Source organism: Crinia signifera, chromosome 1 (assembly GCF_055691185.1).
Source record: "Crinia signifera chromosome 1, ASM5569118v1, whole genome shotgun sequence".
NCBI lineage: Eukaryota > Metazoa > Chordata > Amphibia > Anura > Myobatrachidae > Crinia > Crinia signifera.
The window spans coordinates 335586130-335601285 of NC_139217.1; the positions used below are offsets into that span (position 1 = coordinate 335586130).

The following is a 15156-nucleotide window of genomic DNA, read 5'->3' on the forward strand; positions in this document are numbered from 1 at the left end:
ATGAAAAGGTCGTAGGACGCGTACCGCCGCCCCTCGCGGGGCTCGCTGCGCTCGCCACGCTTCGGGTTCACGTTGATCGTGGGGTGGCGTTAAAAATTTTGGGGGCCATTTAAGACTTCAGGGGGACTATTTGGGCTCTGTGGCCCATTTAACATTGTTTCCTATGTCAAAATCGCGGTCATTGAGGCATTTAACGGTAAAATCGCGGTCAATCTGCCTTTTAACATTGTTCCCTATGGGAAATCGCGGGCATCGCGTCGCGGGCATCGCGGGTACATTTATGGCCGGCCGCGACGCGACCGACGCGATTTTTCAGGTTTAACATGGTTTTCAATGGGAAAATCGCGGGCATCGCGTCGGTCGCGTCGCGGGTAGCCATAAATGTACCCGCGATGCCCGCGACGGGCGCCGTTCTAGGTAAAGAGTACCGTATTTTTAATATGTACAGTTTTGTGTCTTCGCGTAGGTCATGGCTGTCATGGCAGGCTGCCTCAGACTACATGGAACACATCAATCAAATGGTGGAGCTCTTGCAGTTGCACTCAGTCCATGCAATACCTAGGTGCCCTCTTGGACTCTATATCACCAGCGGACTTCTGCCGGATCCTTCAATCATGGATCAAGTACCATCTCGGTGAAAAAACCTGGAGGTGGATTTGTTGGTGTCTTGACACAACTTGAAAGCCCACCTATAAGGGTCAAGGGCAAGACACTTAGGCGCCGGCCTAATAGACGCTCTGTTGGTATCATGGTCATTTTTAACCGGTGTACATCTTCCCACCAATATCTTTGCTTCCCAGGATCCTTTGCAAGCTGAAGTCGAAGGGGGGGGGGGGGGGGGGGAACGATGATGCTGATAGCCCCGAATTAGCCAAAACTAGTCTGGTATGCAGACCTCCTCTGGCTCTCCCTAGACATTCCATTCCATCTCCCACTGCTACCGGATCTTCTCAATCAGGGTCTGTGCCTCCATCTAAATCTCCCTTGTCAAACTTTGACAGAGGCTCTTGAAACTTCCTTGTTAAAAGCCAGAGGTGTCCCTTTTGATGTATGGACTTGAGTGTGTGTTTAACTTTCAGTGTTTCACTTATTCCTTCCTCTTCTTGCTCCTGCCTTGAGCTTGCTAACTATAACTGGCTGCATGAGGTGGAGGCGGAGAATAGGGTAGGAGGAGTCTGTGCTGCCTGGAGGCAAAAAGAATGCCAGGTTTAACCATCCAACCCTTACACCCCAGCATCAGCCCTGTGTCTCCTATGGATCTCTAAGAATGAAGAAAGAAAAAGATTTTAAAAAAGTTTTAATTAAATACATAAAAATGGTCCCTTTTTTAAAATCTTAGTTTGTCTCATGAAATTTTAACCATTTCACCAAAGTTCTCTCTAGAATACCGTTTATTTTATTTTTTTTAGCCAGGTTTTCTAGGCTATTAATTTTTTTTATGTTTTTCATTTGTAGCGTTGATCAGCCTCTGTGAATTTTAATGTTCAAATGCTACTTGTATCTGATCTTAGGTTTCTTTGTGATTATGATGAGCTGTTCCCTATTGCTGAGGATGTCGGCTTGCTTCAACAAGTCTCCCCTTCGCTGTATCCTTTATTAAATCCCACAACAGAAGAAAGAAATGTGACCTCATTCAGTCTAAGTATCCCTTAACTCTTTATCAGTGATGAGACTCGAACCACATATCTTTTGGCTGGTGTTCAGAGTGCATGGGCAGAGGCTCGGAGATCCAGGCCACATACGGTACCCCCAGCTCAAATTAGTCCAGAGAGAGGCATGGAAGGGGCATTTGCAAGCAATGGACAACCCTCACATTATCAAGAAGAACCTGAAGTGAGGACACAGATGAGTCTATGAACTTCAATATTTTCTCTTTACTTTTTGTCTGTTCTGCCATCTGGACGCAGTTTTAGACTGATCTCCTCCTTTTTTATTTTTAAATTTCTCAAGTATCTTTAGAAGTTTTTAATAGTCTTGTTTGTCACTGTGTTGCTCAGTGTGCAGGTGCTACAGCTGGTCCTTACCTAAGTGGTGTTGAGCTGGATTCCTTAGTGTCCCAGGTGAGAGATTTGCTTCCTGATCTGGGTGAGGGCTTCATTTTGAGGTGTCTTGAAGAATATGGAAACAATCTTGAAAGTGTCATCAACCACTTGCTGGAGGACAATTTGACGCCAAGTCTACAGTCGCTAGATCGGAGCATGCCAAGGTATTGCTGCAATGTGTTTAATAGAAAAGGAATGCTTTCAATATTGAGAAAAATAAAATGGGTAAATGATAAATAAACCCATTTTTCTGTGTATAGTTAAAATGCATATTTTATTTAGTGTATTTTCTCCTTCATCCAGCAAGGACACTAGAATGTGGACATTACAGTGAGTATAGAAGTGTAGTAACTGGGAGCTGGCACTTTAAATAATTTGAGTAGTGTGTCTGCTCCTCCCTTCTATACATCTCCCAACTCAGTCTTAGTTTAGAGCCTTCAGGAGCTATTCAGCAGAAAAAGCCACACTGTCCCTATTTAGTTGTGTCCACTTTTGGATGTTTTTCCACTGATGCAGTTTCCCTTTTGTAATAATTTGAATCTGCGTTGGTGGAAAATAATCCAAAACGGCTGCATTATTTATAAAAACATGTGGATTGGTGAGTAATTCGTCAATTCAGGTATTTTGTGACCGTGTCGTTTTTTTTTTAAATATAATAGGTCGCATGCAGATTCGACCAAAAATTGTTAAAAAAAAGATTTTCCCACTGTCAGAAAAATAGGCACTCATTGAATACCCCCCATAGAGGGGTTGGGGGATTGTAGAACTGTTCTCTTACCCCTCTCACATCGCAAAAATCCAGGGTGCGACCTGGGCTTGTGATGTGAAAGTGGTACTATTATTTGTGGACTTAAGGTGGTCCAGCATGTCAAGAACTAGCTGATATAAATTTGGCCTGATATTGGTATTCGAGAATAAAAATAATTCTTCTGCCTTAATTAAAAAAAATTGAACATCTTTATGTTCATCCTAGTCTTCAAATAGTCTGTTAAACCCCAGTGCACTCTGGTGTAATCCATATAGAGTGACCCTCTGAGTTTATCATGTATCTTATGTGTATTTCATATTGTGCATATGATGTATTTTTCACCTTTTTAGGCAGGAGCGGGTGGATCCCTGTCCCCTTGTCTCTTCACGGTCAAACATCTTCGCTGATGATGAATTTGATGTCTTCACCCGAGACATTGTGGACACTTCCAAGATATGGAAGGGGAGGAGGTAAGCATTTTAGATCATGTAATTAAGTAGTTTTGACTTTAGTACAATAAACAACAACAGTATCCATATTAGTGTTTAATTAAACCATTAAATAGGCCTTAATGTTTAATCTCGATTGCTAGGTCAACAACCACCATGTCGACATGGTTAAATCGATGACCCGTTCATACGGGTCACATGTGACATGTCGATACCAGAATGCTTATATTTAGCCTAACCATAGAAGTAAATTAAAAAAATATATCAATCTTCTAGTTAACATGTTAAGAGGTGTTTCAATGTGGACATTTTTGACTTATCGAGAATGGCGACAGCTAACTGGGGCAAGCTTGCAATGGGGACTGTATTAGAAGCTCATTTGCTTTTCAAAAAGGCTTGCAACCCAGATGTCCCATGTTCTGAACTTGAACCAAATATGTTCATCATTTACAAAAAAATATGACCCAAACAAAAAAAAAAACAGTCACTGGCCGGCACACTCCTGAGCTGATTTTACACTAGAGGCAGCATCGCTATTTATAGTGACCCAGGGAGGATCAAAGCATTATCCAGATGATCATCAGTACCTGCAGCCAATAATTGCGCTTGAAACCTCCAGTTTGTACCCCGTCTGGAAGCATAAATTGCGAGTGATAACTAGATCCCCATTTCAACTATAAAATGCTATGGTGCTTCTCTTGATTAACCACATCCTTGGAAAAAAAACTGTTATACCCCTTTCAGACAGAAAACCCCCCCGGGAATTACCCTGGTCCAGGGTTTTCTGTCTGAAAGGGTCAACCCAGGTCTAAAATACCAGGGCTTTAACCCTGGAATTTACCAGGTCTGAATTCCAAAAACCCGGGTCGCCGGCTGTCTGAAAGGGTGTGACCGGGTTTTTGGCATTATTACACATTGTTAGGCACTAATTGACTCTCCTGGTGGGGTGCTGGCTGAGGTTGTGAGGATGGGCCTCTCTGATTAGCTGGGAGGACATGGCACTGGGGCTGGTCTCTGAGGTCATTAGGGAGCTTCAGAGGTGAGAGCTGCTGGCAGAGAGAGTGGAGGAGGAGATCCGCAATGAGATGACTGGGACAGTTAAAGATGCCACAGTGTACTCAAACATTGCAAATATACTGACAGCCATGTGAGGTAACACGTACCTACCAGTATATAAAAACAATAAAACTTGTTTACAACCTATCCTTTTGTCATGCCATGGTTAATGAGCATACCCACCCACTTTTCATGGCCTCATCTCTGTTTGCCTTTAAAACTTCCTTTTCTTATGACACACAGTAAAAATCAGTCTTCTGTGTGAAAGGGGTCGACACGGGAAACACTCAGGTTGAAAGGACGCGGGTCAGAGCTTTTTAGTAGAGTCTTACCCTGGTTTTTGTATTCGGGAAATACCTGGGTTTTGGGGGTTTTTCTGTCTGAAAGGGGTATTAACACCGCTACCACTAGCAAAGATGTCCTACTAACCAACGAAAAACACTATCATTGGTCTTTTACAGTTAAAGAATTTATCAATGAATCTTGCAGATTCCTACTTCTTTTTTTTTTCACATGAATTGTATCAGCCGGTACAAATGGGGTTGTTTTTTAAAAATGTATTTTTATCCCCAATTATATGTATTTTTAATTTATTGTGCATTTTTTTGTCAATATTATGTCTATGTATAAATGCAAACATATTTAAAAAATATATATAAGATTACACTTAACAAATGTACAATAAGAAAATCTAACTTATAATGATTTGTATGCCGTTACAGGAAGCCGGAAACAGCAGCACAAATATTGGCAGATAAAAGTGTAATATTAGAACAGAAGGCGCGCTATTCCCAGTATAGCATTATCTCCGAAGAACTGCCAGTAAATGCTGATTATGATGATGAGTATGATGATACATATGATGGGAACCAGGTTGGAGCTAATGATGCAGATTCTGACGATGAGCTGATCAGCCGCAGGTGGGCGCTCTCATGTTATTATTCCCTGATCTCACTTCAACCTTCCTCTCTCCTTTCTCTGCTCCCATATTTACTTTCGTTTCATAATTTCGTCTGCACTATTTTTAACTCCCTAAATTCCCTGACTCTTTTTTTTTTTTTCCTGACATCCGGATCAGATGACATATTGCTTAATTCAACAACTATCGGACAGTGTGTATCCCCGATATGTGGATGCCCGCCGTCGCTAGTGGGTGCCGGACGCGGTCCTGACAGTCAGGATCCTGACAGTCATTTACCCGACATAGGCATCCCGACTGTCAAAACTCCGACAGACGGGTGGCCGACTGCCACCAGCTATTCTCCCTCGTGGGCAGGGCCGCCGAGAGGCAGGGGGGGCGGGTACATTTTACCTGGGCCCGGGCCTGCCAGGGTAACCCGGGTCCCGACACACAAAAAAAAAAAAAAAAAGTTTTTTTTTTAAAAGGGGGCGTGGCCACAGGTCCGCGATTAGGCCACGCCCCCGAATTAAGCCCGGTCAGCGATGGCTGTCCTGCTCCTGCTCCAAGTTCCTGTTTCAAAAGGTAATGCCACCCGCAATGCATGGCTATGGACAGGGGGAACAGACAAAAAGCGTGTGTGTGTGTGTGTGTGTAACAGGCTGTGTATGTATGGATATATGTGTGTGTAACAGGCTGTGTGTGTGTAACAGGCTGTGTGTGTGTGTGTGTAACAGGCTTTGTATATATGTATATATATATATGTGTGTGTGTGTGTGTGTGTGTGTAACAGGCTTTGTATGTGTGTGTGTGTGTGTGTGTGTAACAGGCTGTGTGTGTGTGTGTGTGTGTGTGTGTGTGTAACAGGCTATGTATGTATGTCTATATGTGTGTGTGTGTGTGTGTAACAGGCTATGTATGTGTGTGTGTTACAGGCTATGTATGTATGTGTGTGTGTGTGTGTGTGTGTGTAAAAGGCTGTGTGTGTGTGTGTGTAAAAGGCTGTGTGTGTGTGTGTGTATATGTGTGTGTGTAACAGGCTGTGTATGTATATGTGTGTGTGTGTGTGTGTGTAACAGGCTATGTATGTGTGTGTGTTACAGGCTTTGTATGTATGTATGTATGTGTGTGTGTGTAAAAGGCTGTGTGTGTGTGTGTGTGTGTGTGTAAAAGGCTGTGTGTGTGTGTGTGTGTAAAAGGCTGTGTGTGTGTGTGTGTGTGTGTGTGTGTGTAAAAGGCTGTGTGTGTGTAAAAGGGTGTGTGTGTGTGTGTGTGTGTGTGTGTGTGTGTGTGTAACAGGCTTTGTATGTATATGTGTGTGTGTGTAACAGGCTGTGTATGTATATATGTGTGTGTAACAGGCTATGTGTGTGTGTGTGTGTGTGTGTGTGTGTGTGTAACAGGCTATGTATGTATGTCTATATGTATGTGTGTGTGTGTGTGTGTGTAACAGGCTTTGTATATATATGTGTGTGTGTGTGTAACAGGCTATGTTCTGTATGTGTGAAGGAACAGGCTGTGTATGTATATATGTGTGTGTGTGTGTGTGTGTGTAACAGGCTATGTATGTATATGTGTGTGTTTGTAACAGGCTATGTATGTATATGTGTGTGTGTGTGTAACAGGCTATGTACTGTATGTGTGAAGGAACAGGCTGTGTGTGTGTGTGTGTGTGTGTAACAGGCTATGTATGTATGTCTATATGTGTGTGTGTGTAACAGGCTTTGTATATATATATGTGTGTGTGTGTGTGTAACAGGCTATGTTCTGTATGTGTGAAGGAACAGGCTGTGTATGTATATATGTGTGTGTGTAACAGGCTATGTATGTATATGTGTGTGTTTGTAACAGGCTATGTATGTATATGTGTGTGTGTAACAGGCTATGTACTGTATGTGTGAAGGAACAGGCTGTGTGTGTGTGTGTAACAGGCTATGTATGTATATATATGTGTGTGTGTGTGTGACAGGCTATGTACTGTATGTGTGAAGGAACAGGCTATGTGTGTGTGTGTGTGTAACAGGCTATGGCCCTCATTCAGGTTGGTTCGCTCCCCCGCACGGTCACACAGGGGAGCGATGTTGTGCATGTGCAGCCACTTTGTGTGAGCGGGTGCGGCAAACCGATTATTTGCCGCCCCGATCGCATGCAGCAGTGTGGACGGAAGCGTGGGGTGGTGGATATGGGTTGCGCCCATGGGAACTCCCATGACGTGGGTGCCGGGGGAGGGCAGCTGATGTCACCGGATGTCAGCTGCCCGCCCTCTTCTCGTACAGGGGCGCCACAGATCTAAGACAGCAGAGACTGACTTAGATCTGCGAGCGCTTGAGAAATCATTTGATGGTCGGCGACTGCACTGCCCTGCACACAAGCTGCAAATCGATGATTATGTAAAACATCCGTTCGCATGCGTGAAATCTGAGGTATTTAGATGACCCGCAAAGCTGCAAATTTTGCAGCTTTGTGGTCAATCAGAATGACCTCCAATGTGTGTGAAGGGAACAGGCTACATGGGGCCTATTTATGACGGATCATATATGGAATGCGATCTGGGTGGGACCATACTGCGCAGGATCACATGAGATTAAAGAGGTTGGTACTTCTTTACTTTCACGGCGCCAGCATGGCGCCGCGCGTCAGTCCCCTTGCGGGGCTCGCTTCGCTCGCCCACGCTGCGGGCTCGGTGGCTCGCTACGCTCGCCACGCTATTTAAAATCAACTCCATGCCAACATGGATAGTGGAGGTATGAACTATCCATGTTGGCATGGCGTTAAGTTCCTTTATTTTACATAGTTTGTGGCGAGCGTAACAGCCGTGAAAGTAAAGAAGCCGTGAAAGTAAAGAAGTACCAAGAGGTTTAATGGACACAATCCCCCTCTCCCTCCAGTTGCACATACCGCTGGCCATCACAATGCAGCTGCTCTTGGTGCCGGATCTGTAGCTTTGGGGGACACAGCAGATACCGGCAGCTCAGCTCGGCGATACTGCAAGTAGTGGCATCTGCTGCTTCTTGCCAGAACTGTTGCCGCTTTCCCTGCTGCGTGTGTGAGCTTGGGATCCTTCTACTCCAGAGGCGGCGCTTCAAATGGGGATGATCGTGCCAGTCACAGATCTTGGGGAGAGGAGCCGTGGGCTGGCCACCCCTGCTGTATGGCATAGGGGTCTGGGCAGCGCAGGGGGGCAGAGGGTCCCTGTGACGGATGGGCAGACAGCAGTGGGGTCCTTGCGGAGGATGGGAGCTATTACCTAGTTCCCATCCTCCGCAGGGACCCTGCCGCTATCTGCCCATCCGTGGCCACGACCCCTTACTCCCATGGGCGCAACCCATATCCACCACCCCACGCTTCTGTCCACACTGCTGCATACGAACGGGGCGGCAAGTAATCGATTTGAATTTTGTGTAGCATAATGTGTAAGGGGCAAGTATAAGGGGTCTACTATTGTGTTGCATAAAGGGTATATGGTGTGGTACACACCCCTATATCCTTTAATGGCCACACCTCTTTTCTGTTGCTCGCCACTCCAGGGGGGCCCCGTGACGCTGTTGTACCGGGGCCCAGGATTTCTCTTGGCAGCCCTGCTCGTGGGGGTCCACATCCCCCATAGAGGGAGAATAGAATAGGTGGCAAGGGGCTTTGTTGCGGTCACCATGCTGTCTGAGTCCGGCCAGTCGGGATCCCGACGTCGGTCTAATGACTGTCGGTACCCTATACCACACCCGTCGCTAGTGACATCAGCTTTAATGGCCATATCCTTAGTGTCCTGTTAATAGGTTTGGTGGACTTGGCTGTGTGCCTTTTTTTTTTTGTTACACTTTGTTTCTGTGTGGTCTATAACACATTTCTTATTGCCTCCACATGGAGGAAGAGGTATTCATTGTCTCTGGCTGTTGTTCTACACCTTTCTCTTTTCTAGCACTTTATAACTGTTTCTAGAATAGCTCCCCCTATTTGTTTTCAACACTTTGGCATAGGCATGTACTTTAGATTCAACAGTGTTCCATGTAAGAGTGTGTAAATGCTCTATATAATACAGTGAACATAGTATTGTAGTATGATGAGGTTGCAGTAGTTCTTGGCCCATACAGACTGGGCGACTTTGAGCTGAAAGCAGCTCCTTTTACTCATCTGAATTGCTCTCCGCACGAAAGACGCCCAGTGTGAACATGGCAGCAATGAGCATTGCTGCACGATCCCACATCATTGCCGGCTGCCGCCGTTTATCTGCTGCTATTACCAGCAGATGAGTGGCGGGCTTTCCACAGCATCCTGCTATGGATAGTTGCCCACCCCAGGGAAAACGCTCAGTGTGTGTATGCACTGAGCATTTTTCAGCCCAGTGATGTTCCCCATCATAAGAGAAAACCAAAGGTGTACCAGCGCTGGTTGTTAGACTATATATTACAAATTAGGTGCAATAGGAACAGTATCTTTTACAATAAACAAATTTTATTTAATAATAAAAAATATATGGAATTCTATAATAAAATAAACAAGTACAAGTGCACTTCGAAACAGTTGTAAGTTAAAATCATATCAAGCATAATACCATGAGGAATAAGTGGCAAACTTAGTCCCAAATGTAGAATTCAGAAATGAAGAGTTAATTTATGCCAATTTCACATATACCATGTAGGTAAAGCTAGATGACTGTGCAAGTCTGTCGCCGTCTCGTATATGCCTCTGGATGGGTATGATGGAAATCTCAGAAGAATTCAGTGTCCATAATGTTCATTAAATGTCCTTCAGAATGGTATTGGTGATGTAAAAGTGTAATGGGCTTAATGCGTTTCGGTACTTGTGTATTATCACGGCGCCCGTCGCGTCGCATACCACTAATTAAGGTATGCGATGGACCCGATTTGAGGCTTTTCCCAGGATGAGTGTACAATTTTAATATCGCGTCGCATCGCATGCCATTATAATGGCATGCAATGAGATGCGACGTGATTTCAATGTTAAATTCCCACCCAGACCCGATTTTTAATTGTATCCCCACCCTGATGGGTAATGACAATGTTAAATGCCACCCCACTATCAACGCCAACCCAAAGCGTTGCGAGCGCAGCGGTACGCGTCCTCCGACCTTTTCATACCCCCACTATACACGTCGGCGTGGAGTTGATGTTATATAGTGTGGCGAGTGCAGCGAGGGGACGTGCATTACTTCACAAGTATTACGCGGGGCTCGCCATGCTTCGGGCTCACCACACTATATAAAATCGACTCCGCACCGACGTGGATAGTGGGGATATGAAAAGGTCGGAGGACGCGTACCCCCGCCCCTCGCGGGCTCGCTGCGCTCGCCACGCTTCCGGTTGGCGTTGATAGTGGGGTGGCGTTAACAATGGTGGGAGGGGGGGGGCATTTAACATGGGTGCCTGTACAATTAAAAATCGGGTATAATCGCGTCACATGCGATCATATGGCATGCGATGTGACGCGATTTTGTGGTTGTACAATGCCCTGCGATGAAAATCGGGGGTGCCGTGATAATACACAAGTACCTGCGTTTCCTTAGAATTAGCCTCCCAGCTTCTTCAGGAGCAGAATGAGCAGTTTATTCCGCACAGAGTCTGAAAATACCCCAGAGCTGATTGCATAATAATTGTCAGCTGTACAATTGCAATGTGAAAATAAGAAAGCGTTCCTAAAAACTAAAATTATTTTTAACAGATCTATGTCATTTTGATCGCCCCTTTATAATGATCTAAAATTCATATTTCTTAAGGACAAACATATTCTGAGTAGACAGGTAAGCGGGATTAATTGTATGACAGGTCCCACGTGACTCAGGCTCTGGTCACCTGATCTTAGACTAAACCCGGAAGTGTGCATCGTGGAATCGGTGTACACAATCGGCATCCAGTCAGGAGGTCATTCTCCCTCCCCATCATTGTTATCCATTAGTTTTGGCAGAGATAATACTTGCAGTGGATCCCCAGGTTAAGAATACAGCAGAAGTGCATGTTAAGGGCCCCATATACTATGTGGCTTTACCAAGGGGAGAAGTCACATAGGATCCCAGGCAGGATTGCATGCGATCTAACATATGCGGTTCTTTTGCATTCCCTTACACCCCTTAAGCAGGAGAAAAAGTGGGAGATTTGGGCTAACCTTCTAGGAGATTTTGACTATCTAGCCAAAATCACCTGCCAAAATCTTTCCATGTGTACACCCCTTAAATGTTCTGCTGATTCTGTGATAAGGCCATGAGTGCTTAACTTAGTCACTTATATAAATGCTTTGGACTAGTAAGTTCCTGCCCTGCACCTTGACATTAAGTTTTAGATGTAAAACAACTGTGATCTAGGACTGCATACGGCATGCGTATTTACATAAAATGTATTGGTAGGCTATAATGGTATAATATCCCATTATATATATATATATATATATATGATCTGTGTCCTGTTATCCAAGGCCTTTCACTATTCCTCAAGTGCTGAGGTTCCGGCAGAAGGTAGATGAGGGAGAAGATTCAGTCGAAGATGAGGAGCCTGAAGAGGAAACTGTTAAGGTATAAAAAAAAAAAAAAAAAAAAAACACATGGTTTGCAGTATTGACATCACTGTATTGTATTAGGTTTTTCTAAAAGTAACTTTTCTGTTTGTTTTCATTTAAAAAAAAAAAAAAGCTTAATTTTTTTTTTATTTTTTTTTACATTTGTTACATTTTAACTTGAGGGAATACACTCCTAATGATAATACATCAGTTGGAGTCTTCTCTAGGAATCTGCCTCTACACTGATACCATGTTAGTACAAAACTCACAGCTGGAGTCTACATCCAGATGTTTAATGTGTCTGTTCAGAGTCTCTAAAAATTGTTACAAGATGAACGTACTTTGTAGCAACATGATAATGGCCTCAAGAAAATAATCGCTGCCTCTACCAGCACCTGGAGTGTTTTGATTGTGGCGTCTGCAGCTTCTGCAGAACCTGTTTACTTTGCTGGATCTCCCTAACTGCTTTTTTTGAATCAGGACTTGGGTAATGGGTGAGTGTGGACCACTAGGATGAAGGCGGGGAGTGGTTCCTCTTATCTGTAGGTCACAGGAATACAGCAATTATAGGCACCTTGCAAGAATAGTTCAGGATCTTAAGGGCAAACATGTTTCACTAGTCCTGAAGACTCCAAACACCCACTACAAAAATAAACAAAATACAATGAAAATATAAAAAAATAAATATAAAACCTAATAAACTTTTTTTTGGGGATAACTGGTGGTCAGAATACCGACGCCAGCATCCAGAAGGAGGTAATCCCGACAGGGGTCAGGTTAGTATACTTACCAGCCCCACAAACCCTCAGCACCACAAACCCTCATCCCCACAACCCTAATCCTATCCTATAAAATGGTTTACATTGAATGTTGAACAATGTTATTGTTCTTATTTTAAAGTGGCTCACCATTGGATCTACTACTAGCGCTAGAGCTGTTGAGCCTGACTAGATGTTGGACTTGAAAGTCTGAGAAGCAGAACTTGAAATTCAGATTTGAATCGCATTCTGTACATGTGCTCATCCCTCTACTTTGTGTCGGCCCTTATTACCCAGTTTCTATATTTAATGTCATTGCAACCTCCTTGTGTTTTCCAACAGCCTGATCACTTTGTGCAGGACCCAGCCGTGCTAAGAGAACAAGCTGAGGCAAGAAGAGCACATTATAACGCAAGAAAAGGGTAAGCACCAGGCTTTGTTTTGTTGCTTTCTGTGTCTCTACTATGACCTGAAGTATTTATTGTCTTCATGATCATACTACTTGTTCGTGTTTTTTTTTTTTTTTTTGTGCAGGGTAAGCAAAGAATGCACACAAATTGCACATAATTATACACAGAAAAAATTGATTTCCTTGTCCAGATGTCAACTCTATATATTTGTCTTTTTCATGATCTCTGTCAACATAACTGAACCTGATTCAGATGGGGACAAAGACGCTATCGCTGCTACTTTAATGGCAGCAGCAGCAATAACGGTAATATGGTCATACAGCAGGATGCCTCAAGGTTCTTGCTGCATTACTGATCCGAGCTGCATCCTAGGACACAGTGTCCATTATGTGATCTGTGGGGTCACAAGCCAGCCAGCGCAGGTCCAACTAAGAGGCCAGGTAATCTTTAGTCTCTCACAGGCAAAGGAGGACATACTGTTATTCTGTTGAAAAAAAATATAATAAAACACCATTTCTAAAATAGTTGTAGTTTGTAAAATCAAATGGAACCTTGAACAGTCTCTGTGACTGTATTTCAAGCTGAGTCACGTGGCTCGACATGTTAGGTGGAGATCTCCAGCATCTGGAACTTTTGCGAGAACTGAGTGAATACAGATCCTGAAGATCTCCTTATAATCCTAGAACCTCCATTTCTAGAACCGTTACGTTTCTGTTACTGAGGGTGGAACCAGCATCTAGTAACTAATAATGACTGTTAACTCATGTGGACCCTTCTAAGTTGTATAGATCAGGAACTTGACATCATAAGCAACTAAGCTCCCATGTTTAAATTAAACCACGACACAACATTTATCCCAGTGTGTTATGTGGTTCTACTTCTATAACTCCTGGGAAGATGGATCATGTAAAAAGTCCTTGGTAAATATTAATTATAAAAATTTGTGGTAAATGTACATAATTGTTTATGAACAAGCCTGTACATATCAGTGATTCATTTAGGTAGGTTAGCAGTCCCTATGTCCACTTCAAGCGAATGGGCCCTTTAACTTATCCTTAACTGTGCAAGGAACATTTTTGCCCATGAACTAATAATTGATATCTGCCAGAATACATTAAGAGGCTTACATGAAATCCACTGCAAATTCCAAGTCAGTGTGATGCCAATTATGGCCTTGTACATGGCCCTCTCTGTCTGCCCCAGTTTGGGTCTTCTCTTAACTAAGAACTGTTCTGCCAACTTGTGGATTGGCACTGTGGTATGCTATGGTGTTAACTAGAGGTTAAAGCATGATCTGTTGGCAAACATGGTTGGCCTTCTGCCTGTAGGTACTTTGTGGTTTCTACGGACATCACATATATAGGAAACAATCTACAAATGCAATCTGTTGTATAATTAAGTCCTGAAGTCACACCATCACTGAAAAGCAATGCATTGTTCATTTTATATAATGGCTTTTTATTGTCCCAAGCTCCCAAATTATGATGTACAGTTCAAATAGATAGTAGAACTTTTTAAAACACAATAAACTTTATTTTTTTTCCAGGTTCCGACATGATAACAGTGCAGCAATTGCTGGAACAAGTCGGGGACAAGGACAGAGCCGTGATACACTACAGGAGCGAAGAAAGAAGGAAGCGAACAAGGGAGTCAGATCGAATCACAATCGTAGGTCCATGGCAGATCGGAAGAGGAATAAAGGGATGATACCATCCTAATATGTCATCATTACATGGGACAATTGCTGTAAAATATTGCTTTGTGAGCAATAATAAACCAGTTGAGCTTTACAGAGTAACTTCTTTCAACAAGTCTCTCTCTCCCCCCATTTGTATACATTTACAATTCAGTTAGTGTGAAATTAGAAAAGTTAAAATTCCAAGTTCAAATAAAATATGGTTGTATGTACTGGCCTCTTGGATCCTGAGTGAACGCTGATGCTTCTAACAGCCCAAGCAAAAAACCTCTCATGTTCCTGTAGACCAGGGATGGGCTTCATGCAGCCCGCGAACAGCTCCTGACTGGCCCGCCGCTGCTGTATGTGTGTCCGATGGCGGCTGCATGTGCACGCAGCGTAGTCCTGTGTAGCTGATGCTCAGCCTGTGTGTAGAAGGCACCAGGCGCTGCCCAGCGCATGCACGAAAGAAAGGATGGGTGAGTCGGCGTGACTGCATGGGGCTGCAATCGGCGCCATTTTTCAAGGCTGTCATGCAGGTGTTTGGAATGTCTAAAGAGGGGCAGGGGTGTGGCATTACTAATGGGGGCAGGTGTGTGGCATTACTAAGGGGTGT

At 43.8% G+C, this 15156-nt stretch overlaps 1 protein-coding gene across 2 annotated transcripts in view; it reads left to right on the top strand.

Annotated features, from left to right (window-relative positions):
* ASCC2 (activating signal cointegrator 1 complex subunit 2) overlaps window positions 1–14655 on the top strand; it is a 39954-nt gene extending 25299 nt beyond the window's left edge. For both annotated transcript variants that reach the window (XM_083145327.1, XM_083145328.1), the window contains exons 12-19: window positions 1512–1586; window positions 1665–1833; window positions 1998–2206; window positions 3141–3260; window positions 5018–5215; window positions 11617–11713; window positions 12798–12877; window positions 14412–14655. In XM_083145327.1, coding sequence (XP_083001453.1) covers window positions 1512–1586; window positions 1665–1833; window positions 1998–2206; window positions 3141–3260; window positions 5018–5215; window positions 11617–11713; window positions 12798–12877; window positions 14412–14583 — 1120 coding nt within the window. In that variant the 3' untranslated portion in view covers window positions 14584–14655. The remainder of the gene's footprint in view (window positions 1–1511; window positions 1587–1664; window positions 1834–1997; window positions 2207–3140; window positions 3261–5017; window positions 5216–11616; window positions 11714–12797; window positions 12878–14411) is intronic.
* The last annotated feature ends 501 nt before the right edge of the window (window positions 14656–15156 follow it).